At 39.7% G+C, this 26,509-nt stretch overlaps 3 protein-coding genes across 7 annotated transcripts in view; 2 read left to right on the forward strand and 1 right to left on the reverse strand.

The window, feature by feature from the left end:
• CHD1L (chromodomain helicase DNA binding protein 1 like) overlaps nucleotides 1-13,737 on the reverse strand; it is a 129,754-nt gene extending 116,017 nt beyond the window's left edge. The window contains exon 1 of the mRNA XM_032848119.1: nucleotides 13,714-13,737. The gene's annotated coding sequence lies outside the window, so the exon portion shown is untranslated. The remainder of the gene's footprint in view (nucleotides 1-13,713) is intronic.
• On the forward strand, nucleotides 10,502-11,363 carry LOC116861509 (probable ribosome biogenesis protein RLP24). Its single transcript, XM_032848131.1, is given in 2 exon segments — nucleotides 10,502-10,903; nucleotides 10,906-11,363. Coding segments are annotated over 2 exon segments (486 nt in total). The 5' UTR covers nucleotides 10,502-10,524; the 3' UTR covers nucleotides 11,013-11,363.
• A 270-nt stretch (nucleotides 13,738-14,007) lies between the features above and the next one.
• PRKAB2 (protein kinase AMP-activated non-catalytic subunit beta 2) lies at nucleotides 14,008-25,836 on the forward strand. Of its 5 annotated transcripts, XM_032848130.1 has the most exons (9): nucleotides 14,008-14,140; nucleotides 14,440-14,620; nucleotides 18,404-18,570; nucleotides 19,399-19,492; nucleotides 19,724-19,844; nucleotides 22,557-22,690; nucleotides 23,389-23,457; nucleotides 24,335-24,371; nucleotides 25,543-25,836. In XM_032848130.1, the coding sequence occupies exons 2-9, from the start codon at nucleotides 14,465-14,467 to the stop codon at nucleotides 25,560-25,562; spliced, it is 798 nt and encodes a 265-aa protein (XP_032704021.1). In that variant the 5' UTR covers nucleotides 14,008-14,140; nucleotides 14,440-14,464; the 3' UTR covers nucleotides 25,563-25,836. The 5 variants fall into 5 exon arrangements, with proteins under 5 accessions (XP_032704021.1, XP_032704017.1, XP_032704019.1 ...); XM_032848126.1 differs by lacking the exon at nucleotides 24,335-24,371 and having other exon boundaries at nucleotides 14,009-14,140; XM_032848128.1 differs by lacking the exon at nucleotides 24,335-24,371 and having other exon boundaries at nucleotides 14,009-14,136.
• Nucleotides 25,837-26,509: the final 673 nt, after the last annotated feature.

The following is a 26,509-nucleotide window of genomic DNA, read 5'->3' on the forward strand; positions in this document are numbered from 1 at the left end:
AAAGGAACAATGTTAGAAAGTATTACCTTTCCCAGTGTGAATACACATAGGAGAACCAGAAACGTGAGAACTACAAACTCCTCCTGATCATTCTATTTGCACAGTTCCATGCCATTTGGCCAGTTTACCTGTGGAAATGCCTTTTGAGAATCAGAGAACTGAGAAATGGTATTACTTCTTAAGTCTTTTTCCTTCCCTAAAACTTGTGATACTGATGGTATAGACCTATAAAAATAGACCTAGTATCTTAAAATCTGCAGATTATTCTAGTTCAAAAGTAAGTTAGAGGTTGTTTTCTTCTTTTAACATATAAATTTGCCTCTCTTAACATGTATACTTATTGAATGAACAATCCTTTGATAATATAATAAGTATCCCAGTTTCCTCTTTAAGTAAAAAGTATGTCATTCTAAATTCATTGACTCTCTCATTTTATTTACAAAACGCAAGATCACAAAAAAATTCATTGGTTAACTTCTAAATCAAGCTAAAAGAGATATGAATAGCAAACTGAACTAAAAACAACCCAAGATACAAAGCCCTAGTTGCTGATGGCTGTGTACTAATATTCATCAATTCACCATACCTTGCTTTTCTAATTATGTCGAAAGGTTATATAACTTTCCTATTATTTCATTTCCCATTATATTACACATACACACACATACATTCTTGTGCCAGAACATAAGAAAGTGCTCAAAAAGCAAACTGATAAAGGTATTTCAAAGGGATACAGAAGCCAACTGCAAGTGGTCTCAATGGCCAAAGGCAAAACAATCTGAGCAACAAAATAAATGAGCTAATGTAATGTATCCTGGATAGGAACTGGAACATAAGAAGAAAATTAAGCAAAAATTAAATACTAGGTGGGTGAGTGTGTCCTGGAGGGACAGCTGCTGCTGCCCCCACTGTGCAGAGACAGAGCAGGAGCCACCACAGAGAGGAGAGAGGAGGAGGCCTGGGCCTGGATGGGGCAGGGGAGGCTAGATTCCCAGAGGTGGGATAACTGGATCAGAGGGTGGTTACCCTGTATATAACAGTGTGTTTCTCACTGCACCTTTAATGGCACTGAGTAGACCATTAGTATTTAAAAAGACTGCATCATGCATGAGTACAAACTAGTGGCCCTTGGTTTAGGAGGCATGGGAAGTCTGCTCTGACAGTTCAGTTTGTTCCTGGAATTTTTATTGAAATATATGACCCAATGATAGAAGATTCCTACAAAAAGCAAGTTGAAGTAGATTGCCAAAAGTGTATGCTCAAAAAACTGGACACAGCAGGACACAGAAATTTACAGTGATGAGGGATTTATATACGAAGAATGGCCAAGGATTTACACAAGCATATTCTACGTCTTATCACTTATAAGACCATTTAATGGGTAAAGGACAGAGAAGATGTTTCAATGATTTTGGCTGGCAATAAATGTGACATACCATGGTGAAACTTGCAAAATACAAAGAGAGTTCTGAAAGGAGTTAGAGACAAAAGATCCTTAACCTACAAGGGTAGCTACATAAGTTTAGCAGCAGATCTGTCCACAGAAACTTGGCAGACTGCAAGACAGTGGCATGATGCAGTCAATAAGCTAAACAAGAAAAATATGCAACCAAGAATACTATATCCAGCAGGGCTGTCATTTAGAATAGAAGGAGAGACAAAGAGTTTCCAAGACAGGCAAAAACTAAAGGAGTTTGTGAATACTAAACAAGCCCTGTAAGAAATACTAAAGGGGACGCTTTGAGAGGAAAAGATCAAAAGCAACAAAGATTAGAAAGAGACAATATACAGGAATAGTGATTTTACCAATAATACAATGGCATTAAATTCATATCCTTCAATAATTACTTGGAATGTAAGTGGACTAAATGCTCCAATCAAAAGACATAGGGTATCAGAATGGATTAAAAAAAACAAGACCCATTGATACGCTGCTGACAAGAGACTCATTTTAGACCCAAAGACAGTACCAGATTGAAAGTAAGGGTGTGGAAAAACATCTATCACACTAATTGACATCAAAAGAAAGCTAGAGTAGTGATACGTATATCAGACAAACTATATTTTAAACCAAAAAGTGTAATAAGAGATGAAGAAGGACACTATATCAAAAAAAGGATCTATCCAATAAGAAGAACTAAAATTATAAATATTTATGTTCCCAATGTGGGAGCAGCCAAATATATAAATTATGAATTAATAACAAACATAAAGAAACTCATGGATAATAATACAATAATAGTAGGGGACTTTAACACCCCACTTATAGCAATGGAAAGATCATCTAAGCAGAAAATCAACAAGGAAACAATGGCTTTGAATGACACACTGGGCCAGACAGACTTAACAGATATGTTCAGAACAGATATATTCAGAACATTTCATCCTAAAGCAGCAGAATATACATTCTTTTTGAGCACACATGGAAAGTTCTCCAGTATAGATCACATACAGGGTCACAAATCAGGCCTCAACAAGTACAAAAAGATTGAGAGCATACCATGCATATTTTTAGATGACAACACTATGGAACTTGAAGTTAACCACATGAAAAAATTTGGAAAGAACACAAATACATGGAGGTTAAAGAATGAATGGGTTGATCAGGAAATTAAAGAAGAAATTAAAAAAAAAAAACACATGTAAGTCAAAATGAAAACACAACAGTCCAAAACCTTTGGGATGCAGCAAAGGCAGTCCTAGAATGGAAGTATATAGTAATCCAGGCCTTACTCAAGAAGCAAGAGAAGTGTTAAATAATACCTAATACCTAAAGGAGCTGGAAAAAGAACAGCTAATAAAGCCGAAAACCAGCAAAATAAGAGAAATAATTAAAATTAAAACAAAAATAAATGATAAAGAAATTTTAAAAACCAATAGAACAGATCAATGAAACTAAGAGCTGGTTCTTCGAAAGAATTAACAAAATTGATAAACCCCTAGCCAGACTTATCAAAAAGAGAGAGGACTCAAATAAATGAAATCAGGAATGTAAGAGGAGAGATCACAACCAACACTGGAGAAATACAAGCTATTATAAGAGAATATTATGAGCAATTATATACCAACAAATTGGGCACTGTAGAAGAAATGAATGCATTCCTAGAAACATAAAAACTACCAAAACTGAAACAGGAAGAAAGAGAAAATTTAAACAGACCCATAACCAGCAAAGAAATTGAATCAGTAATAAAAAATCTCCCAACAAAAAGAGCCTAGGGCCGGATAGTTCCCACGGGAATTCTGCCAAACATTTTTTTTTTTTTTATTTGACACAGAGAGAGAGAGAGAGAGATCACAAGTAGGCAGAGAGGCAGGCAGAGGGGGAGGGGGAGCAGGTCCCTGCTGAGCAGATAGGACCCTGGGATCATGACCCAAGCTGAAGGCAGAGGCTTAACCCATTGAGCCACCCAGGTGCCCCTCTATCAAACATTTAATGAAGACAAATATTTATTCTTCTGAAGCTGTTTCAAAAACAGAAATGGAAGGAAAACTTCCAAACTTATTCTATGAGGCCAGCATTACTTTGATCCCTATACCAGACAAAGAGCCCACCAAAAAGGAGAACTACAGACCAAATCCCTGATGAACATGGATGCCAAAATTCTCAACAGGATACTAGCTAACTGGATACAGCTGTATGTTAAAAGGATTATTCATTACCAACCATATGATCCTCTCAACAGATGCAGAAAAGGCATTTGACAAAATACAGCATCCTTTCTTGATAAAAACCCTCCAGAAAATAGGGATAGAAGGAATATATCTCAACATCATAAAGGTCATATATGAAAGACCCACAGCTAATATCATCCTCAATGGGGAAAAACTGAGGGCTTTTCCCCCTAAGGTCAGGAACATGATAGGGATGCCCACTCTCACCACTGTTGTTCAATACAGTACTGGAAGTCATGGCCTGAAAAACTCCATCAAAAAACTGCTAGAACTAATACATGAATTCAGCAAAGTTGCAAAGTCAATGCACAGAAATCTTTTTGCATTTCTATACACCAATAATGAAACAGCAGAAAGAGAAATCAAGGAATTGATCCCATTTATAAATGCACCAAAACCCATAAGATACCGAGGAATAAACCTAGCCAAAGAGGTAAAAGATCTGTATGCTGAAAACTATAAAACATTTATGAAAGAAACTGAAGATGACACAAAGAAATGGAAAAGCATTCCACGCTCATGGATTGGAAGAATAAACATTGTTAAAATATCTATACTGCCCTAAGCAATCTACAGGATTCAATGCAATCCTGATCAAAATAACACCAGGATTTTTCACAGGACTAGAATAAACAATCTGAAAATTTGCATGGAGCCGCAAAAGATCCCAAACAGCCAAAGTAATGTTGAAAGAGAAAAGCAAAGTGGAGTCATCAAGATTCTGGACTTCAAGCTCTATTACAAAGCTATTATCATTAAGACAGTATGGTACCAAAACAGACATATAGATCAATGGAACAAAATAGAGACCCCAGAAATGGACCCACAACTCTATGGCCAACTAATCTTCTATAAAGAAGGAAAGAATAACCAATGGCAAAAAGATAGTCCCTTTAACAAGTGGTACTGGGGAAAATGGGTAGCAAGATGCAGAATGAAAGTGGACCACTTTCTTATACCACACAAAAAAATAAATTCAAAATGAATGAAATACCTAAATGTAAGACAGGAAAGCATCAAAATCCTAGAGGAGTAAACAGGCAGCAATCTCTTTTGCCTCAGCAGCAGCAACTTCTTACTAAACACATCTCCAGAGGCAAGGAAAAAACAAAACAAAAATGAACTATTGGGACCTGACCAAGAGAAAAAGCTTCTAGATAGGGGCGCCTGGCTAGCTTAGTCAGTTAAGCATCTGACTCTTGATTTTGGCTCAGGTCATGATCTCAGGGTTGTGAGATCAAGCCTTGTGTCAGACTCCATGCCCAGCGTGGAGCCAGCTTAAGAGTCTGTCTCTCCCCCTCTCCCTCTGTCCCTCTCCCTATCCTGCTCTCTCTCTCTCCCACTCTTAAAAAAAAAAAAAAATCTTCTGCACAGTGAAGGAAACAATCAACAAAACAATAGGCAACCAAGGGAATGGGAGAAGATATGTGCAAATGACATATCTGAAAAAGGGCTAATATCTAGAATCTATAAAAAACTCATCAAAATCAACTACCAAAAAATAAATAATCTAGTTAAGAAGTGGGCAGAAGACATGAGCAGACATTTCTCCAAAGGAGACATATATAACAGACATGAGAAGATGCTCATCATTCATGATCAGGGAAATACAAATCAAAACCACAGTGAGATACCACCTCACACCTGTCAGAATGGCTAAAATTAGCAACAACAGAAACCACAGATGTTGGTGAGGATGTGAAGAACACAAGAAACAGGTATTAGTGAGGATGCGGAGAAAAGGGAACCCTCCTACACTGTTGGTGGGAATGCAAACTGGTTCAGCCACTCTGGAGAACAGTATGGAGGTTCCTCAAAAAGTTAAAAATAGAACTATCCTATGACCCACCAATTGCACTACTGGGGTTTTTTTGTTTGGCTTGGTTTGTCTTTTTTGTTTTTGTTTTTGTTTATTTGTTTTCAAAGAGGGATGTAGGGAGGGGCAGAGGGAAAAGGAGAGTCTTAAGAAGGCTCCATGCCCAGTGCAGAGCCTGATGGGGGGCTCATTCACACAACACTGAGATCGTGACCTGAGCCAAAATCAAGAATCAAATGCTTAACTGATTGAGCCAACCAGGCATCCCACACTACTGGGTATTTATCCAAAGGATACACAAATGCTGATTTGAAGGAGCATATATACCCCAATGTTTATAGCAGCACTATAAACAACGGTCAAATTATGGAAAGAGCCCAAATGTCCATAGCCTGATGAATGAATGAAGAAGATTTGATACACACACACGAATATTAGCCATCAAAAAGAATGAAATCTGCCTTTTGCAATTATGTGGATAGAACCAGAGTGAATTATGCTAAATGAAATAAATCAGAGAAAGAAAAATATCATATGATTTCATTCATAAGAAATCAAACAGATGAATATAGGGGAAGGGAAAGAAAAATAAGATAAGAACAGAGAGGAAGGCAAACCATAAGTGACTATTAACTATAGAGAACAAACTGAGGGTTGCTGGCGGGGAGGTGAGTAAGAGAGTGAACTAAATGGGTGATGGGCATTAAGGAAGGCACTTCTGATGAGCACTGGGTGTTATATGTAAGTGATGAATCACTAACTTCTAATCCTGAAACCAATACCACACTATACATTAACTAACTTGAATTTAAATAAAAAATGAAAATAAGTAAAAATAAAAATAAATAAATTACTATGTTTTCCCTTGATTACAAATTAAGTTGTTCTAAGAAAGCATAATATAACTTACTATAGCAATTTTGTTTTCTTTGCTGAATAAATATAAACTATAATTGTGGAGAGGAGAAAATGGTGAAATGAGGTCAAAATAGACATCTTCTTAAGATCACTTAGATTAAGTTCTTTCCTGTAGCCGAGCACATTGAGCCAATAGTCTCCACTAGCAAAATTTATGGTACATTAATGGCAAGTACATTCATAAATGAAATAATTTTACTTAATACTGGGTCTGTGCCCTGTTACTTTTGTCAACGGCAATATAATATATAATAGTATATAAACATCCTCCAGACTGCCTACTTGGAATTTTCCAAACTGCTGTATTTTTCCACACTTCTGTAAATATTTTTTGCTGTACCCTACTCTTGGTAAATTCTCCACTTCCCCAGATGGCTAGCACCTATACCCTCAAGATTCATTTCATCTGTTATCTTCCAGGAATCTCTTTTTTTTTTTTTTTAAGATCTTATTTATTTATTTGACAGACAGAGATAACAAGTAGGCAGAGAGGCAGGCAGAGAGAGAGAGGGGGAAGCAGGTTCCCTGCTGAGCAGAGAGCCCGATGTGGGGCTTGTCGCGGTTGGCGCGACAAATCGACAAATCGATCAGGAACGTCAGGGTAAGAGGATGGTGAAAAGAAATTAAGAGACAAAGAGATGGGGGCAGGAGGAGCACCAAGGAGGATGTCCAATAGTGCCAATTTTATTCAAGGCAGCAAGGCATTATATAGCTAACAGAAACAATCGTAATAAAGTATCTATTTTTAGCTAATTAYTAAAGAGTTTGCAACATGCACAGAAAATCCTTCAAGCTTTCCCTTTATCTATTTCCCAAGCACCAATAGCAGACCCTCTAGCGCCAGATGTACTGACTTCAAGGCCACTCAAGACACAGTTTATGTAAGCACAGCACAGTCTTGCAATGGTGTAGTCTATGGCCTGTGCAAAGACAGCAAGAACCAGCCAAGAATTTATGACCCCGACCAAATCGTTTCTCTCTGACTAGCAAATGTGTGGGAAGTCATGTAGGCGAGCGCACAGACATAGCACAGACCCTTTCTCAGTGCTACTCGACTTTATTGACCTAAGCCTTTTATTCGGCTATTCAGCCTTTAAAGGAGGCCCAAGTCAGGGCCTGGTTTGGTCCTCGTCTCAAGCCCTATGGTGGCCTCCCACAGGGGCTCGATCCCAGGACCCTGGGATCATGACCTGAGCCGAAGGCAGAGGCTTTAACCCACTGAGGCACCCAGGCACCCCTCTCACAGGGCAGTTTTAAGATCACATGATAGAATTCACATGCAAGTCCTTTGGAATCTGAAAGACAGAATTATGATAATATGTGAGGAAAATTCTGGACTCTTTAATTTGGCTCCTCTTCCTCTGGGTGGACAGAATGTAAGAACTTCACTACCACTTCCAGTCCAGAATAAAATGATTTTAAAATAAAAAATAAGAAGCCACAAAAGACCCCAAAAAGCCAAAGGAATCTTGAGAAAGATGAACAGAACTGGAAGTATTATATTTCTTGATTTCAAACTACTGTAATCAAAACAGTATGGTACCTACATAAAAATAGGCACAGACCAAAGGAAGAGAGCAGAAAGCCCAGAAATAAACCCATAGTCAACTAACAGTCAACTAACCATTGGTCAACTAATCTTTGACAACAGAGTGCCAAAACCAAAAAATTCTGGGAAAGTCTCTTTAAAAAGTGGTGCTGGGAAAACTGAATATACACATACTAAAGAATGAAACTAAATGCCTATCTTATACCACTCACAAAAACTAACTCAAAATGGATTAAAGATTTGAATTTACACCTGAAACTATAAAATTCCTCAAAGAAAACATAGAGGGTAGACTCCTTGACATTGGTCTTGGTGATGAAAAGGCAATAAAAGCAAAAATGAACAAGCAGAACTACATCAAAGTAAAAAGCTTTTGCAGAGCAAAGGAAACAGTCAACAGGTGACCTATCAAATAGGAAAAAATATTTATCTGATATTTAACCATATATCTGCTATAGCTAAAAAGGGACAAATATCCAAAATACATAAGAAATTCAAACAATTCAATTGCAAGAAAACAAATAATTCAACTAAAGCAAAGGTCCTTAAATATTCTGGTTACCAATTTCAACATGGGAGTTGGAATAATTCCCCACGCCAACAAGCAATCCTCAGGATGCTAGCTAGCTGTGTGTTTTAAAATTCAACTCAATTCTGACATTATGTACCTGGAGATGGTGTCTGATCCCAGAGCTTAAGAGCTTAGTCCTAAAGAAGTGCCAGCTACCCCCATACACACACATATTTCAGAAACCAGTCACAAGTCCAAGTTGTCACGTGGGCTTCTGACTAACAGGTTACAGACTGGAGGTTTCTAGACCTCCTCGAGTTCCATTACTTTGCTAGAGTGGCTCACATACCTCAGGAAACCCATTTAGTCACTAGATTCCTAATTTACTATAAAAAAGATATAACTCAGGAACAGCAAAGAGATGCACAGGGCAAGAAGGTATGGGAAAAGAGTGTGAAGCTTCCATGCCCTTTCCTAGTTCACAACTCCCCGAATCTCCACATGTCCACCAACCTGGAAGCTCTCCAAACCTTGTCCTTTTGGGGTTTTATGAAGTCTTCATTACATAAGCATAATGGATTAAGTCATTGGCCACTGGCAATTGATTCAACTTCCAAACCCTCTCCACTCCCTGGAGGTCAGCGGGGTGGGACTGAAAGTTCCAGCCCTCTAACCAGCTAAGTTGGTCCCTTCTTCTAAAAGTCCCGTCATTAACATAACAAGAGACAACTTTAGTGCCCTCCTCACTCAGGAAATTCCAAGGGTTTTAGAAGCTCTGTGCCAGAAATGGGATAAAGGCCAAATAAACATTTCTTATTAAAATAACAATGAGAGACCTGAATAGACATTTCTCCAAAGAAGAAATGCAAATGGCCAACAGGTACATGAAACACTCAACATTACTAATCATCAGGGAAACGCAAATCAAAACCACAGTGAGGTATCTCCTCATATGTGTTAGAACAGCTATCATCAAAAAGACAAGAAAGGTGTTGGCAAGGATGTGGAGAAAAGAGAACCCTCATCCTTTGCTGGTGGCACTGTAAATTGGTACAGCCACTGGAAAACAGTATGGAGGTTACTCAAGAAATTAAAAAAAAAAATAGGATCTAGCAATCTCATTTCTGGGTATACATCCAAAGGAAATGAAATCATGATCTCAAAGAAGTAGCTGCACTCCGATATTCATTGCAGCATTATTTACAATTGTCAAGATACAGAAACAACCTAAGTGTCTATCTGCAGATGAATGGATAAAATGATGTGATATATATAATGGAACATTATTCAGCCATGAGAAAGAACAAAATCTTGCCCCCTGTGACATCATAGATAGACCTTGAGAGGATTATGCTAAGTGAATGTCAGAGAAAAGAAATAAGTCAGACAAGAAAGGAAATAAGTCAAGTGGAGAAAGACAAATACCATACAATTTCACTTCTACATGGAATCTAAAAAAAAAAGTCAAACTCAGAGAATCAGATGGTAGAATGGTAGTTGCCAGGGACTAGGTGGTGGAAAAAATAGCAAGATGTTGTTTAGAGAGTAATCATAGCATGGTGACTATAGTAAACAATAACTATATTATATACTTGATATTTGCTAAGAGACAAATTTTAAGTATTGTCATCACACATACACAAAGGTAACTATGTGGATTGACAGGTGTATTAATTAACTTGACTGTGATAATCATTCCACAATGTTTATATCAAGTCGTCATGTTGTACACTTTACATATATATATAATTTTGTCAATTATATTGCAATATAGCTGGAAAACACTTAAAATCAATGGTATTTGTTTTTAAAAATAATTAGTTTCTACAATGACTAAGTGGTCTCTTTTGTGTATAAACTTAATTTTTCCTCTTGCTAAAGCTGATTTTTAAAATAGTATGTATTTTTAGTTCTTATTAAAGTATAATTTTCTTATAATAAAAGTCATCCTTTTAATTGTACACTTCTGTGAGTTTTGGCAGATACAGCTCTGTAAGTTTTGGCCACTACAATCAAGATACGGAAATGGAGAGTGGGACCTCACGCGGTTTCAACATGCGTATTGAGAAGTGTTATTTCTGTTCCGGCCCTATTTACCCCGGCCACGGCATGATGTTTGTCCGCAACGATTGCAAGGTGTTCAGATTCTGTAAATCCAAGTGTCATAAAAACTTTAAAAAGAAGCGGAATCCTCGCAAGGTCAGGTGGACTAAAGCATTCCGTAAAGCAGCTGGTAAAGAGCTTACAGTGGATAATTCATTTGAATTTGAAAAACGTAGAAATGAACCTGTCAAATACCAGCGAGAGTTATGGAATAAAACTATTGATGCAATGAAGAGAGTTGAAGAGATCAAACAGAAGCGCCAAGCTAAATTTATAATGAACAGATTAAAGAAAAATAAAGAATTACAGAAAGTTCAGGACATCAAAGAAGTTAAAACATTCATCTTATCCAGGCCCCTCTTGCAGGCAAAGGAAAGCAGCTGGAAGAAAAAATGGTGCAGAAATTACAACAGGATGTGGACATGGAGGATGTTTCTTAAAAATCTCACTGTTTCTATACGTGTTTTTGAAAATCTCCTTAGGAGACCAGGAACTTGAGTTATCAATTTATATTTTAAATAAGGTCACTCAAATGAAAGGTAATTAAAAATACATCTCCTACATTGCTATCATTATGGCTGTTAGATTCCATCTCCATTGTTAAACCTACTGAGAGTTATATTTATGTAAGTCATGCAAATTCTCTTTGTAAATACAAATGTGGACATACAATGGTCCTGCTGTTTGGATAGTGGTACTAGGCAGATTTATGTGAACTAACAACAAAATTCATGGCTAGCAATATGTAAAATAAATTTTCTTTGCAGTAAAAAAAAAAAAAAAAAAAAAAAGATACGGAAATGGAACTGTTCCATGCACCCCGCCCCCAAATTCCCTTCTGCTCCTTTGTAGTCAACCTCTCCCTTACCATCCTCAACTCCTAGAAGGCATGGTTCTGTTTCTGACACTCTGCTTTTCCCAGAATGTCATGTGAATACAATCTGGCTTCTTTCACTCCCCATAATACATCTGCAATTCATCTATGTGTGTATGGAGAGTTTAATCCTTTTTATTGCTGAGTAGTTTTCCATTTACAACTATGCCACCTTTTGTTCATTGATTCACCAGGGGAAAGACATTTCTGTTGTTTCCATTTGGGGATAAATACGAATAAAGCCACATATGCTTAGTACAAATAAACATTTGCATACAGGTTTTCGTGTGAACCCACCTTTATTTCACCTGGATAAATACCTAGCAGTGGGATTACCAAACTACATGTTAAGTTAAGGTTCAACTTTATACAAAATATCAGATCATTTTTGAAATGTAAATCACCAAGGCGAGATGTCCTACCCATCTCTGACCACAAATGGGAGGGGAAATGGGAATATAAACCTCCATTTGCCCAAACTAATCTGTCGTCACGTTCTGTAAAATCAGTAGACTCTTTTCCCATCCCATTTTCACCTCTCAGAAGGACACCTTTAGCAATGTGCTACTTACTGTGATACGAGACTTCCCATGCTCTCTGTTATTTTCCTGTTTATCAGGCAGAATGGCTGATCTGAGGAGATCAGTGGCAAGGACATGTGAGACACAGTAACGTCAGGAGAACCCCCACCAATTACATTACTTATTACCTCCTTTTCTTTCCCTCTCTAAGGAAAGAGAGAACATTGGAGTGGCAGCAAATAAACAAACCTGGGACTAGAAAGAAGCAACAAATCCATCCTACAGTGTTAATTACTTTTCTCCTGTGTCTGAATATGCAATATGCAAGGTTGACTTTATTAACTATTGACTGACTTATAAATGCTATTAGAGCAAAACAGTGTCATGGGTAATCTACCAAAGGAGATAACCCTCAAAGCACTTGCATTTAGTTTTTACAAGCAGTTTAATTCTTTTCTTTGTAAGTTTTCCATTGGCCAACGTAATACCTGGTTTGCCTCTCCAATGCTGATCTGACTATTGTAAGGTATACACCGGGAACATATTATTTGGCATAGAGAAACCAACCTGCGGTTAGAAAGCTGAATAGTACACAAGTTAAGATTTAATGTATTACTACTTCAAGGGCCTTGCGTCAGAGTCCCATGGAAAGAAAGAAAGGAACTGGCTGGGAGGGCAACGGTAGGGACCAAAGAGGAGGTAACCAGGCAGTGGAGACTTTGGAGGGACCTGCAAAAGATCACAGTAAAAACGTACCTTTTTCTGCAAAGTGCCTTGGTTAAGAGCCAGAGAATAACTGAGTTTACTAGGCGCAGAGGAAAGACAAAAGGCAGAGAAGTGGATTTGCAGAACTCAAGTGAATGGGTTTGCAATTAAAAATAAACTTTTCAACAAATAGAGCTGCTCATTCAGAAAGAGTGGCCTTGTACGACTTGGGATTCCCCATCACTGGCTATTTAAGTGGTATTATCTTGGTAGAAATGCAGTAAACAGTATTCATGTACCCTTCATTGGGCAAATGCTTATTAAAAACTTAGTACAAGATGCAAGCAGAATATGAAAAGTAATCAAATCTAGATTTGCTCTCTGCCAGCTGTCTAAGCAGTGCTTCTTACATTTAAAAATGTATACACATTCCCCCTGAGGATCTTGTTAAAATGCAGATTCTGATTTCTGTAGGATAGAGCCTCAGATTCTACACTTCTAAAAAGCTCCCAGGTGATGCCTATGCTGCTTGCTGGTCTGGGTAACACATACCGAGTGATAAGGGTTTCTAGCAAAGAATTAGACATGCACATGATTATAATACAAAGTAAGAATTCGTAAATACTATATAAGTACCATCAATTATCAGTAAAGACCTAGATCTGTCCCAGCCCCAGGACAATCTTTGTTCTTTTCTCCTTTCAGCGTTCCTTCTGATGTTTTTGTTGTTCTGTTTCTCAAACTGGATTTCTTTTTGAGTGGCTCGTTGCATATGCTGTTTCTTGGCTTAGAATAGCTTTCTCCTCGTCTTTTTGAGACTAACGTTTCACTAATTTGTCAAGGTTTATCTCCTAATGACCCCTTCTTCCCTGGGCCCCGGTTGGGGCTGACCGCTCCCCACAGCAGTTAGCTTGAACCTCAAACAACTGCCGCTACTTCCTTCTGACTCCAGTAGGAAGTCCGGTTTTTAATTCCCCATGGGAACCCACCTCTCCGGGTTGCCTCGCGTAAAAATGCTGCTGAGAAAACGTTTTGGCTAACCTGAAGCCAGGTGAGGCGGCCGGGAAGAAAGCGCCGCATCTCCAGGTACAGAGCACCTGAGCCCAGGGAGGTGGCCCTAATTATCATCTGGAGACAGTTTCCTCCCGAAGGCAGGCCCTAGAGCGGACCGCACTAGCGGTTTCTGGTCCAGTGCCACGGGAGGGCATTTCCCCGAGGCTAACCGCATAGCTGGCGCCCCCGCCCGGCGCAGGAGGCTGCCCACCATAGAGGCGACGGCGGCTAGAGGGGCCCGCGAGCTTCAGGAGCCGTCGCCGCGCGGCTGTAGGGAACGCGCGCGGGGCGGGTCTCGCGCCACTGGCCTTGTAGCCATTTTAGGAGGAAACCCGGATCGCTAGCCCCGGGCGCGGCTTCAATTTCAATAACTTTATTGGTGGCCCTATCCGCAGAACAGCCAGCGCACTAGTGGGTAGGGGAGGGGGGAGAGCATCACGGGAGGTGATTGAGGAGGGGGACGCCCCCGGGCAGTGAGCGCGGGGATGCCGGGTGTTCCCAAAAGTGGGTTTCCTAAGCAGCGGGCGTCGAGAGGGTTTGGGGGGGGGGGGGGTTTCGGGCGCTCCTGGAGGCCGGGGAAAGAGGGGACCCCGGGCACGGCTTCCCTGGGGCGGGGATTCCCTTGCCTGGGTCCCCAGGCGCAGGGGCGGAGCCGGGGGCGCCCCTGACGCGGCCGCCGGGGTGTTCCTAGTCCTGTGTTGTTCCCCACGGCAGGTGGCCCCCGACTCGAGCTGCAGCCATGGGAAACACCACCAGCGACCGGGTGGCTGGCGAGCGCCACGGCTCCAAGTCTTCACGCGCCGAGGGCGCCGGCGGCCATGCGGCGGGCAAGGAGCATAAGATCATGGTGGGGAGTACCGACGATCCTAGTGTCTTCAGCCTGCCGGACTCCAAGGTGAGCGTCCCCACGCCCTCAGTGGGCGCAGCTGCAGCAGGCTGGGGTCAGAGCTCCTCCTCCCTTTCCTGGTTCTTATCACACTGAGCTAGGTTGCGGTTTTCTAAATTAGAGGAATTTGGGGGGGAAGGAGATATTGTGGGTAATTAATACTGCGGTGCTCTCTCAGAATAGGATAGAGGCAGAGTTTGTTTCTCGATTAATCTATTGACCATATTTTTACTATGGGGACTGTAACCCCCCACCCCATCCCTGGTTTTTCTAACGGCAAGTGCCAGCTTTTAGAGTACTGATGAGTTTATAGGTTGTAAACCCTGGTAGAAAACTTAAGATGGTTGGTTGCCTGAGTTGCTGATCATCGGCGGCAGGTTCTCAAATTTACCCTGTGGTGGGTAAATGAACTTCTTTTTCCTGGCAGTTTCTATGCATCCGTATCATTTTTGCCCTTTTAAGAATTCCGCGCTTCTGATCCTTACCCTCTTTGGCATGATTGTGAGCAGCAACCACTTGCTTATTTGATACTTTTTACTAGTCTTGGGGATCAAGAAAGGACCTCCTTTGGTTGAATGCTCAATTTTCATCTCATACTTTATATTGTGGTGGCTGAGGTGCTTCTTTCACGCCCAGTTATATTCTGTAGTGGGAGATCAAATGATTCCAGGATTTCTTCACATCCAGTAGTACATGCTGTTAGCATCACTGCAAAAGGGCAACCCACAGCTGCCCGGAAGACCTTGCTCTTAAATCCAAGGCCTTTCAGAAAAGTGGCAACTTGTGCTCACCCATAGAAGAGTTAGATGGAGCTGACAGCAATGTGCTTACCATCCGAATGTTTCTATTCACATTTAGAGCTGTCAGCATGAAATACAATGATCCCTGCAGGCAGTACGAGTGGGATAAAGTACAAAAATGGAGGGATTGAAGAGATTCGGGTGCGTTTGATGTTTCCTGTCATTTCAAACCTTTCACCAAACTGGGGTTTTAGAGAATAAAGAATGCTTTGCCCCATAGGTAGCACATAAAATTTGGATTCTGTTTATTTTCTTGAATCCCAATTGAGAACATAACTACAGAAAAAGAAGTGATGGTGATAAAAGAAAAAAAAAAAACACTTCCTGGGGTTTCTTCTCCATTCCTTTCTTCTTTCTCCCACTTCAGAACTTCTTCCTCAACATTTGGGCCATCTATCCAGTCATTTGAATTTAATTCTTCAAAGCTTTCTCAAGGTGATCCACCTCATAATTTTACCCTTTTCCTACATCGATGACTCAGGATTTAAGTACAGTGTATTGTCAGACTGTGACTGCAATAACCTTTGTGCTGGATAAAAGCCCAGGTTGGTCCATCTGAAATGGAGCCTATTTTGTTTCATTCTTTCCCTAACCTCAGTCTTGCCATTTGTGAATAAGGACATTGTTTCACGTAATTCCTAAGGCCTATTCTACATTTAAATTTTATAGTTCTCAATCTAGTCTCTTTACATCTTCCTTGTTTTACTTAAACATTTTCAAACTGTAGTTCTCATTGTTTTGCCTCTTTTCCTGATGATTTTGGTGACGATTTAACTTGGAGTAAATGGTCTTTCTGTTAGCTGAACACAGGCCTGCCATAGAAGTGTCATGTCATATGTGGAAGTGCTTTCTTCCAAAGCGATGCATATTAATAGTTTCTAGCTTTCAAATTCTGAACTGAAAATACTAGATCATGAAAATAACTCATAGAACAGTGGCAGTGGGGCCTACATTGCTTCAAATGCCACCAGTCTTCTTCAGTGGACTAGTTCACTAGTTCTCAATCCTATTTGCACATTAGAATCACTTGAGATTTGTTTAAACACTGCATGGAAATTTGGAAACATATTCCATGTTTCAGAGTAGAATGTGTAATGAACTCCTATATACCCATCACCCAGTTTAAACAATGATCAAATTGTGAACAAATTTATATCTTCTATACCCCAAGCCACTCTCCCCCCCAATTATTTTGAAACGAATTCCAGACATCCTATCAAATATTATTTTATCTGTAAATATTTTAGGATGTATCTGTGGAGTTTTTTCTTTGTTTATTTTAACAATCAGTATTATTCTCTGTGAATCTTTTTAAAAACAGATTCCTAGGCCCTATACCTAAATCAGAATCAGAGTTATTCTTAGGCATATGTAAAAATTTCTGTAATTCTGATGTAGCCAGTCAGGCAACAGTGCATTGCCTTAAGAGTATGGAGATAAAGCTTTTCACTTATGACTCTTCCTTATGGAATGTGAAAGTCCCTTCAGTTGTTTCTCTGTTTACTTAAGTTTATACTGCTCCTCTTGTCTCACAGTATAGTTTTGAGGACTATTGAGAGACTGTATGGAAGGTAGACTACCCTAGCCATTTTCAAAGTAAAGCCCAAATGAATAAGTTAATCCTTTTTTTAACTCATTTTATTTGGGGATGTTTTTACTTGATACAGTACAGTCCTGGTTACCAAAGTCATTTAAACCAATCTGAAGTGGGGATCAGCAAACTTTTTCTGTAAGGGACTATACAGTAAATATTTTAGACCTTGTGGACCATACAGCCTCTCAGTTGTTCAGTTTTGCTTAGCATGAAAGCAGTTATAGATAATATTTAAATGAAAGAGTGTGGCTATTTTCCAAAGAAGTTTATTTATAAAAGCATATGGCGGGGCGCCTGGGTGGCTCAGTGAGTTAAAGCCTTCTGCCTTCTGCTCGGAGCCTGCTTCCCCCTTCCCTCCCTGCCTGCCTCTCTGCCTACTTGTGATCTCTGTCTATCAAATAAATAAAATCTTAAAAAAAAAAAAAAAAAGCATATGGCTCCCTGGCCATAGTCTGCTAACTCTTGTTCTAAAAGATGGTTAATGAAAAGAAACTAAGTAAGAAGTCCATTTTTTTTTTTTAATCCTACAGACCTTATTTGATATTGGAACTGCTTTTGTAAAAGGAATCTTTGTTTTTGATCTGATCCTCTGATTCTCAAAAATTAAGAAACCAGGGGCTCCTGGGCTACTCAGTGGGTTAAGCCTCTGCCTTGGGCTCAGGTCATGATCTCAGGGTCCTGGGATCAAGCCCCACATTGGGCTCTCTGCTCAGCGGGGAGCTGCTTCCTCCCCACCACCCCCACCCCTGCCTGCCTGTCTGCCTATTTGTGATCTCTCTCTGTCAAATAAATAAATAAAATCCTTAAAAAATTTTTTTTAAAAAATTAAGAAACCAATGATATGATTTTCTTATACTTTTAATGTCCTTTTTGTAACCAATTAGCCAAAATGAAGTTTATGATTTACTTATGAATTTCAGTGTCTCAGACTTGCATTACAGCTGATAATTCAGAGCTATTCATATTTATATGTGAAAAATACTTGGCTAACTTTATTGTTTTTTATGGAAGTGTACTTTTTTTTCATATTTTTTTCTGTTAAGAGAGACTCAGAAGCATGTCGTAATTGCCTGCCTGTAGGTTAATCTGGAACAGGGAGAAGTAAGCTTCCCCTACCTCTTTTCTGAAAGGGAGATCCTCAGGCTCTGAAAGGGTGAGTGATCTTGCAAACTCTAAAGTTAGGCTGTGCTTTGGGCAACCGTTGAGCATAAGCCATTTGACCATTTGGTCCTAGATGGGTTATTTCTCTATAGTATATTCAAAATCTGATTAAGTTGCTAACTTCAAGGCTTACTGATCCTTCCCAGAAACCTAGCACCTCTCTCTGCCCTAGGGAGGAGAGTGACCTTTTAAGAGTTCCTGGGTCACAATTTAGGGATGACCTAATGCTTCTTACAGCTCCCTGGGGACAAAGAGTTTGTATCATGGCAGCAGGATTTGGAGGACTCCGTAAAGCCCACACAGCAGGCCCGGCCCACTGTTATCCGCTGGTCTGAAGGAGGCAAGGAGGTCTTCATCTCTGGGTCTTTCAACAATTGGAGCACCAAGATTCCACTGATTAAGAGGTGAAGACGAGTGTTTTGGTTGAGTCTACAGGGTCCAGGAGTACAGACCTGATTTTCCTACTCAGGAGAGAGACCTGGCTGGACTGCTCCTCTCCACCCGCTAGGGAATCTCTCTAGAACATGTTCTGTGGCCAATGATTACATCTGTGGCATTTTTTTTTTTTTTAATCTCATAGTGAGTCAGAAATGCTTAACCAGTTAGAATGTCATTGCCTCAGAGGAACTTGTCATACAGTTTTGTGGGTACATTCTTTAGGACTGTGTTAACACAAGTCCTGCCTATGCCCGTGGGAAGTCATCTGTAACTGGCTGAGTCCACTTGTTCTGACTTCTGCACTAAAAACACAGTTGATGTTCTAGGGAGTAATGTGAGCTGTTGCTTGCAGAGCAATAATGAACTACTTGGTAATCAGAATGGCCCTTTTTCAGTAGGTTATTTTTCAGAAAGTGCTCACCAAAATATGGAAAATGGTACCTTGAGGCACTTCTGTATTCTGAAGCTACCTGCTATCTTCTTTACACTTGTGAAGGATCTGTTCCTACTGAAGCAAATTAGTTGTACTAAGGTGAATCATTTTGGGGGGATTAACAACTATTATTCTTTTCCAGATATTAAGAACTAAAGTTATTGGGAGGGGCTGGCAAATATGTGCTCAAGATGATACAGAAAAGGAGAATGGGTCTATACAGTATTTATTCCAGTGGGGACAATTGCCTAGGAATGTGGGAGATCACTGTTGGATGTTGTGAGTGTCTCATGGTTTTTACATTGACATTCTGTCTTCTAACAGGAACTTGGCTTGTTTAACCTTCTGTTTTCTTCTGTAGCCATAATGACTTTGTTGCCATCTTAGACCTCCCTGAGGGAGAGCACCAGTACAAGTTCTTTGTGGATGGACAGTGGGTTCATGATCCATCAGAGGTAAGGCCTTGATCTCCAAGGGTAACCATTAACTTACTTTGACCTTTTGGCTGTTATTCCCCTTGGTGTCAATGTCATTGCTCTCAGGATTGATGGGCTCCTACACTGGAGGATTTCTCTCTTGATTAAAGATGGAGGTGTCAAGCATGATCATTTTTTAAAATAGGAGAGTTAGATGGAAGAGATGAATTTAAAACAGGGTATATGAATATTTTCCTTTCATTGTTTCAGCCTGTGGTTACCAGTCAGCTTGGCACAATTAACAATTTGATCCATGTCAAGAAATCTGACTTCGAGGTGTTTGATGCTTTAAAGCTAGATTCAATGGAAAGCTCGGAGACATCTTGTCGAGGTAATTTTATAGTATTTGCTCATTCTTTTTTTTTTTTAATTTTTTTATAACTTTTTTTTTTTTTTTTTAGATTTTATTTATTTATTTGACAGAGATCACAAGTAGGCAGAGAGAGAGGAAGGGAAGCAGGCTTCCTGCTGAGCAGAGAGCCCGATGCAGGGCTTGATCCCAGGACCCTGGGATCATGACCTGAGCTGAAGGCAGAGGCTTTAACCCACTGAGCCACCTAGGCGCCCTGTATTTGCTCTTTCTTGATGTGTTTTTCCTGTAATGCATGTTTCTTCCCAAGAGTGGTTTTGTTTTTCATTTTCTCAGGAATCCTCTGAATCACATACGTGTTTTATAGCCATATATATATAGATATATATATGAATATGTGTGTGTGTGTATAACACATTCATATATATATCTATATATATGTTTGTCCTCTGAACATTTAGGTCTTGTCTGAGAGGAAAAAAATTGAGTCTAGTGTATTTGATTTCAAACTTTTTAACCAAGATCTACAGCAAGACTTTTTTTTTACACATTGTAACCCAGTCTCTCTCTTCCCATCTCTCTTCCTGTCTCCATCTCTTTCCCTCTCTTTCTGTCTCACACACACACAAACACACACATGCACACTGTAACACAAGTCTCAGCAGAATGTCTGTCTTTGTTATATGTGATACACTCTATTTTCTATTTTATCCTTTCTTTCATGAGCCACTAATGGGTTATAGTCTATAGTTTAAAAAGTTGTTTCTAGCAATATTTCAAGTTTTCATTGACCTTTTGGCAGTCTCACCAGCTGAGACTAGTTCTGTCTGGTTTGCCTTATTTAGTTGCCTCTGCATTAGCTTAATCCTGCCAGTTTGATAGCTAGGCTGGGTGTTCCACAGTTTTATATGGTCCTCCAGCTATGACTGTCTCTGGGGAGAAAGGGTTACAAAACCCCCACAACTCTTTTGTGTGTATGTTAACTGAAATTTTATAAGTTTTTGATGAAAAAATAAATTTCCTGTTAGAGGAAAAGACCTGTATCCTTTTGTTTCTCCCAATCTTACTTTTTCCCATGGCTTTCATCACATTTGCTACAGCATCAGAAGACTGATTTGCTAACCATGCTCACAGTTACCATTTTAGTTATTATATTAAAGGCTGTAACTGTCTAAAGAATTGTGCAACCTGTTCCCAGTGGGTATACTGTTCCCTTGTGAGTTCAAAGCCTGCCCAGGCTACTCACCAGCTTTGAAGTCACGCACAGGTCCTTCAGCCTTTCTGGTTCTCAGTTCCATATCACGATAATCAGAGGCTTAGAATCTCAGTTGATTCTCATCTGTGGAGACACGACCCAAAGTGGAATCTCAGGGTACAGAGGTGGCTTATGCAGCTTCTAAAAGACCAATCAAGGGTATAATAATTGTTTATGAAAATCATAAAAATAGTTTTCATTATACAAGCCCAGTAAGTAAAGCTGAACATTCTTTTTGACTGGTGGGGCAGTGATTAACAAGGGCTTAATTATACTGAGTTAAGTGATGAGACCACTTGCAACTCTACATTTTTGGATTATATGATTCTAGAGAAGCAACTGATGAGCAGTAGATAGGGAATCATCACTCTTAGAAAGAAGACGCGCATACTTTTGATATCTCACTCTTCCCTCTTTCACCAGTTTCCTGATCTACTTTGTGTCTGTATGGATTTGCCCATTTGGGACCTTTTCATATAAATGGGATCATGAAGTGTGTGGTCTTTGGTGTTTGGCTTCTTTCACTTAGCACATTTTCAGGGTTTATCCATGTTGTAATATGTCTCAGTACTTCACTCCTTTTTATGGCTGAATAAAGTTCCATTGTAGGGATTCATTAGCCGTTGCACATTTGGATCGTTTCTACTTTTTGTATGTTAAAAACAATGTTCTCAACATTTGTGCTTAAGTCTTTGTGTGGACTTGTTTTCATTTCCCAAGAGTATAATTGCTGGGTCATATGCCAACTTCAAGTTCAGCTTTTGGAGAAATTGCCCAACTGTTTTCCAAAGTTCCTGCACCATTTTACATTCCCAGCAGCAATGGGGATCACACAAGTGTTCTCGTTTTTCCACATCCTCACCAACCATTATTATTGTGTGTGTTTTTATTACAGCCATCTTAATGAGTGTGAAGTGATATTTGATTTACATTTCCCTAACAACTTACTACAAGTAATCTTGTCCTCATTGTTGCAATCATTGTAGTACCAGCAGTCTTAGTGTTTATAGCCTTGTTATCTGTTCTTGTGTGGAAAAAAGAAAAAACCTAATTTTTTCACATCATTTGGCAGTTTACAAGGCATTGTCACGTCTGTTATCTCCTTTCATTCCTGTGAAAACATTGTGAAATAGGGTAGAGATTATTATCTTTCAGTTTATTAATGAAGAAACTGACCATATTAGAAGGATTTGTTCTGATCTTACAACTGATAAATAGAGTAGCTCTTCTCTGAACCTATGTCTTTCACTTCTCATCCCCTCCTCTGTCGTCTACATCATGTTACCATGTTGAGGAGTTTCAGGGTTCATGTTCAAGATGACTCAGACTTTTTCTTTGCATTACAGTTGTAGACCAGTAGGTTACAAGTTTATGATCTATGACTGTATTTAATATTAGCTGCCATGTATTGATGGTTTTTTCCATGCAGTTTTACTAGCTCCACAACTTTCCCTTATATTTGGATAAATCTCTTCCAGACCTTTCCAGCTCTCCCCCAGGGCCTTATGGTCAAGAAATGTATGTGTTTCGATCTGAGGAGAGATTCAAATCCCCACCCATCCTACCTCCTCACCTTCTTCAAGTTATTCTTAACAAGGACACTAATATTTCTGTGAGTACTCTGAGAGAATTGCTGCAGCATCTGGGGGTTATTAGGACCATTTGAGCCAAAGTTAGTAATCCTGGAGGTCAGGATTATTACAAAGCTATGTTGAGAATATAAATCATACATATCGATAGCATTACAGGTTCCTTTTTTCAGGGCCGAGTTGTTACTTTTCCAGGTACTAATATCAAAATTCATAGTTATCTTCTGGTCCTAATGAATTAGAACCAGAGCCATGGATTGCTAGGACCAATTTCTGGGACTTCCAGTCCAACACAAGATAAGGCATACTTACCATTTGGGGGTATACAAAGGGAGTATATAGGATTTGGGTTGGTTTTGGTTTCTTTTTTCCATATAATTTACATCTTTAGTCAATCCACTTGATTCCCACTAAGATTATTTTGTCTCTTAACACAAATCTTCTATATGTGTTGTGGACAAGATTTTTGTTTTAGTTCTATTAAAGGAGATAAATAGATGCTAAGGCTTAGAGTTTCTGTCCTGGACTCAGAATTTTCCTAATTCTCTGTAATGAGAACATAAAAATTGATATATACTAGGGTGAGTGTATTATTTAAAAGAAACACACATTCTAGTTTAGCATTTCTCAACAGTTCCAAAGAGCTCTAAGGAAGAGTAAACTGTTTCAATCAAAACTGTGCACTTAACTCCATTTAGTGATTTTTTTATTTCTCTCTTAGTGTGACCCAGCCTTGCTTCCTGAGCCCAATCATGTTATGCTGAACCATCTCTATGCATTATCCATTAAGGTAAGTGGTGGGCCTGCCTCTTTCCCAAAATGGGAGGGCCGGGGTAACATGTTTTCTCCAGTGCTTACTTCCCCTGCTACCTCACTGATGCTAAAGCTGGGTGTAAGGTCAAATTATAGGAGATGAACTTTCTTTTTTTTAACTGGTAGGTGGGTTTTTTATTTGTTTGTATTTAATCTTAGTCCCCATCCCTATGTTATGGCTAGCTGAATTGCTCTGTGATTGAATGAACTTGTTTGCTTCCTGGTTTCTTTCTGGATAGCTATAACTTTTGTACCATGTACTTCATTAGATTGGAGTTCACAGCACTAGGATTTCATTTGCAGGCAAAACAAGTTGATCTTCCAGTTCAGAGATTGCTTGGATGTGATTAAGGCTTTTGCTTTTTAAAGGTGGATGTGAGCTGTCCTTGAGTGCTGCATCTCTCCACTACACCAGGTGAAGGAGGAATGTGACCAGATTTGCTCTGTCTCTTCCAATTCTAGAGTCCTTAGCTTCTCCACTGCATTAGAGTCTGGGTTGAAAATACCTTTTCAGTCTTGTCATGTCTTTGTGGTTTGGCTATTGGAGTGGAGTTTTATATGACTCCGTAGTTATCAGACTAGGCTGACCATTGTCAGAATCACCTGGGGAAATTTGTAAAAATACAGTTCCAAAGCCTACAGCCCCAGAGATTCTGAACAAGTCCATCTAGGATGGACCCCCAGTACTTGATTTTTAGGCTGCTTTTATTTCTTAGGTGTGAAGCCAGATTAGGGAAATCACTGATACAGCTACCTTTAACAGATGATGTAGTACTTTTCAAATATATATTATTGAATTTAAATTTTATAATAACCTTGTGAGGTAAGTATTATTTTTAACCCCTGTTTTATAGATAAAGAAACTAAGGCTCAGAGAAGGTCATAATACCAGTAAGTACCAGAGAGAGGACTCAGGTCCTCCTGTCCTCATTCCACGTTCTTTCCTAGAGATCTCTGTGCCAGGTCTTTCCAAGGTTTTTCTCTCATCTGCTCTTCATTTCTGCCAAACCGTTCCTGGAGCCAAATTTTTTTTTACCTTCCTAGCATCTGTCATATTTAGGCTGTGATCAGCATACTCTGGTCACAGAATATTAATCTGAGAAGCATTCATTGTAGATAACTCAGTGTATGAGAAATTGGGAAGATGCATTGGTTTCTCAGTTGGATTTGCTTGGGTTCTTTGAATCAGACTGAATTTTGCCTCTTGTAATTGCTCCTTGACTATCAGCTGATGCTCCCAGGCCTACCATCTCCTCCTATGGCATACCCTTGAGCTGTAACACAGCTAGGGAAGGAGTACCTCTTACTTGGCACATTGGTTCTAACGCAGATCAGGGTCTTGATTACTGTGATTCAGCTTGCCCTTGACCCACTCCAGGTTCTGTCAGAGTGTTTAGGCTGTGTGAGTTGATCCATTGGATTGAGTGTCTTTTCAAGGAAGATTTTTGGGGTCTACTTTGTTCAAGGATAGAGGGGGATTCCTGAGTCTCTTCTTGATTAGAATGAACTTTTTAAGTTCATCCCTGCATGAAATGGAAATTAGACTTTCTTTGGGGCTTGGAAATGGAAAAAAAAAAAAATCACTCCCCTTTCTTCTCACTGCATTTTAGACTTCTACAAATGAACGTCAAGATATCTTCCCCGCCTGCCATGCTAATTTTAAGCCCAGTATTCAAATTTGAGGTAGGGAAGGGAGTAAGAAGGTAGGAAAGTAATATTTCTTCAGCATCTGCTATGTGTCAGGCACTGTGCCAGATAGTCTCCTATGACCACTTTCATGGTAGGTGTTATCCTTTGTCCTGATGAGGAAAGAAGGCTTAGAAGCATCAAGTAGATTATGCAAGGCCGCAAATAGAGTAACAGTTGGAGTCAGAATTGGAATTTAAGTTGAATTGAACCAGCCTATTTATATGATACCAACTCTGTTTTTTTGTTTGTTTGTTTGTTTGTTTGTTTTTCCAACTCTCTCTGTTAGAAGTGAGTGACTGTGAAGGACTGGTGGCTGGAAGAGCCACCTGTCATCTGAACTAAAGAATCAGCTACATGTTTATTTTTGTTGTAGGACAGTGTGATGGTCCTTAGTGCAACCCATCGCTACAAGAAGAAGTATGTCACTACTCTGCTGTATAAGCCCATCTGAAGGGATCCCTTCCTGCCTCCCAGGATTTAAGAGAAGCATCTCCCTTGCCTTTCTAGACTGGACCAGTCTTACCTAAGACTGGAAGGCTAATTTGCTTTGAGGCTGATATGTGTGTTTCAGAGCCTTTGAGTAGGATGCCCTGCTTTTCATTCGATTGCAGATGGGAGCTTTATGAGTTCATGGAATTTATTTTAAGACAAAAAAGTTATATATGTGTGTGTGTGTGTGTGTGTGTGTGTGTGTATTACATATATATGCACATACATATATATATGTATATACATATATATACACACACATATATGAGAGGAAGGTTAATGGAAGCCTCCTAGCTAGATGTGTTTTCTCTGCCTGTGAGGACTCACCAAGACCAGTTTGGGGGAGCTGCGGGGTAAGAACCATTACAGGAAGCTTGTTCCCTAAAATGGATGAAGAGCCAACTCTCAGGATCCTTGTTGGGTAGAGATTCTACCACTGCTACCTTGGCTCTCCAAGAGATGGGATTGTGTCAGACTTCTGCCCCACTTACAGTTGCCTCCTTGCAGGGGCAGCTTTCCCTTGCATGGGTTCTCTGTATTCCTAGAGTATGTGGCACAGTCTGTGCTTTTTGTGATACCGGATGCCTCACAGGAACCCTTTCTCATCTCATTTCATGCTCTTACTTTGATAACCTCCTTCAGATCCTATACCTGACCCATCCCTAACACAGAAGTCACTGGCCAGTGACCCCTTTCAAAGGCTATGTGAGACCTGACCTACCACACAGACTGGGGCTGCCAGGAAGTGTCCTCTTCAGCCCAGCACAGGCCCAGGCCACTTTGTTACCACTTGTTTTCACTTCTACTAAAGAAATACGTCTCAGCATTATAAGAAAGGCAGAGGGCAGAAG

Source organism: Lontra canadensis, unplaced genomic scaffold (assembly GCF_010015895.1).
Source record: "Lontra canadensis isolate GAN:19392208 unplaced genomic scaffold, GSC_riverotter_1.0 scaffold200, whole genome shotgun sequence".
Lineage (NCBI taxonomy): Eukaryota > Metazoa > Chordata > Mammalia > Carnivora > Mustelidae > Lontra > Lontra canadensis.

Excerpts from the sequence above, each read along its gene's own strand:
- PRKAB2 (XM_032848126.1), top strand. The coding sequence starts at position 14,465 with ATGGGAAACACCACCAGCGACCGGGTGGCTGGCGAGCGCCACGGCTCC. Across the intron at positions 19,845-22,556 it reads CTCGGAGACATCTTGTCGAG|ACCTTTCCAGCTCTCCCCCA; the intron begins GTAATTTTATAG and ends AATCTCTTCCAG. Across the intron at positions 22,691-23,388 it reads ACAAGGACACTAATATTTCT|TGTGACCCAGCCTTGCTTCC; the intron begins GTGAGTACTCTG and ends TTTCTCTCTTAG.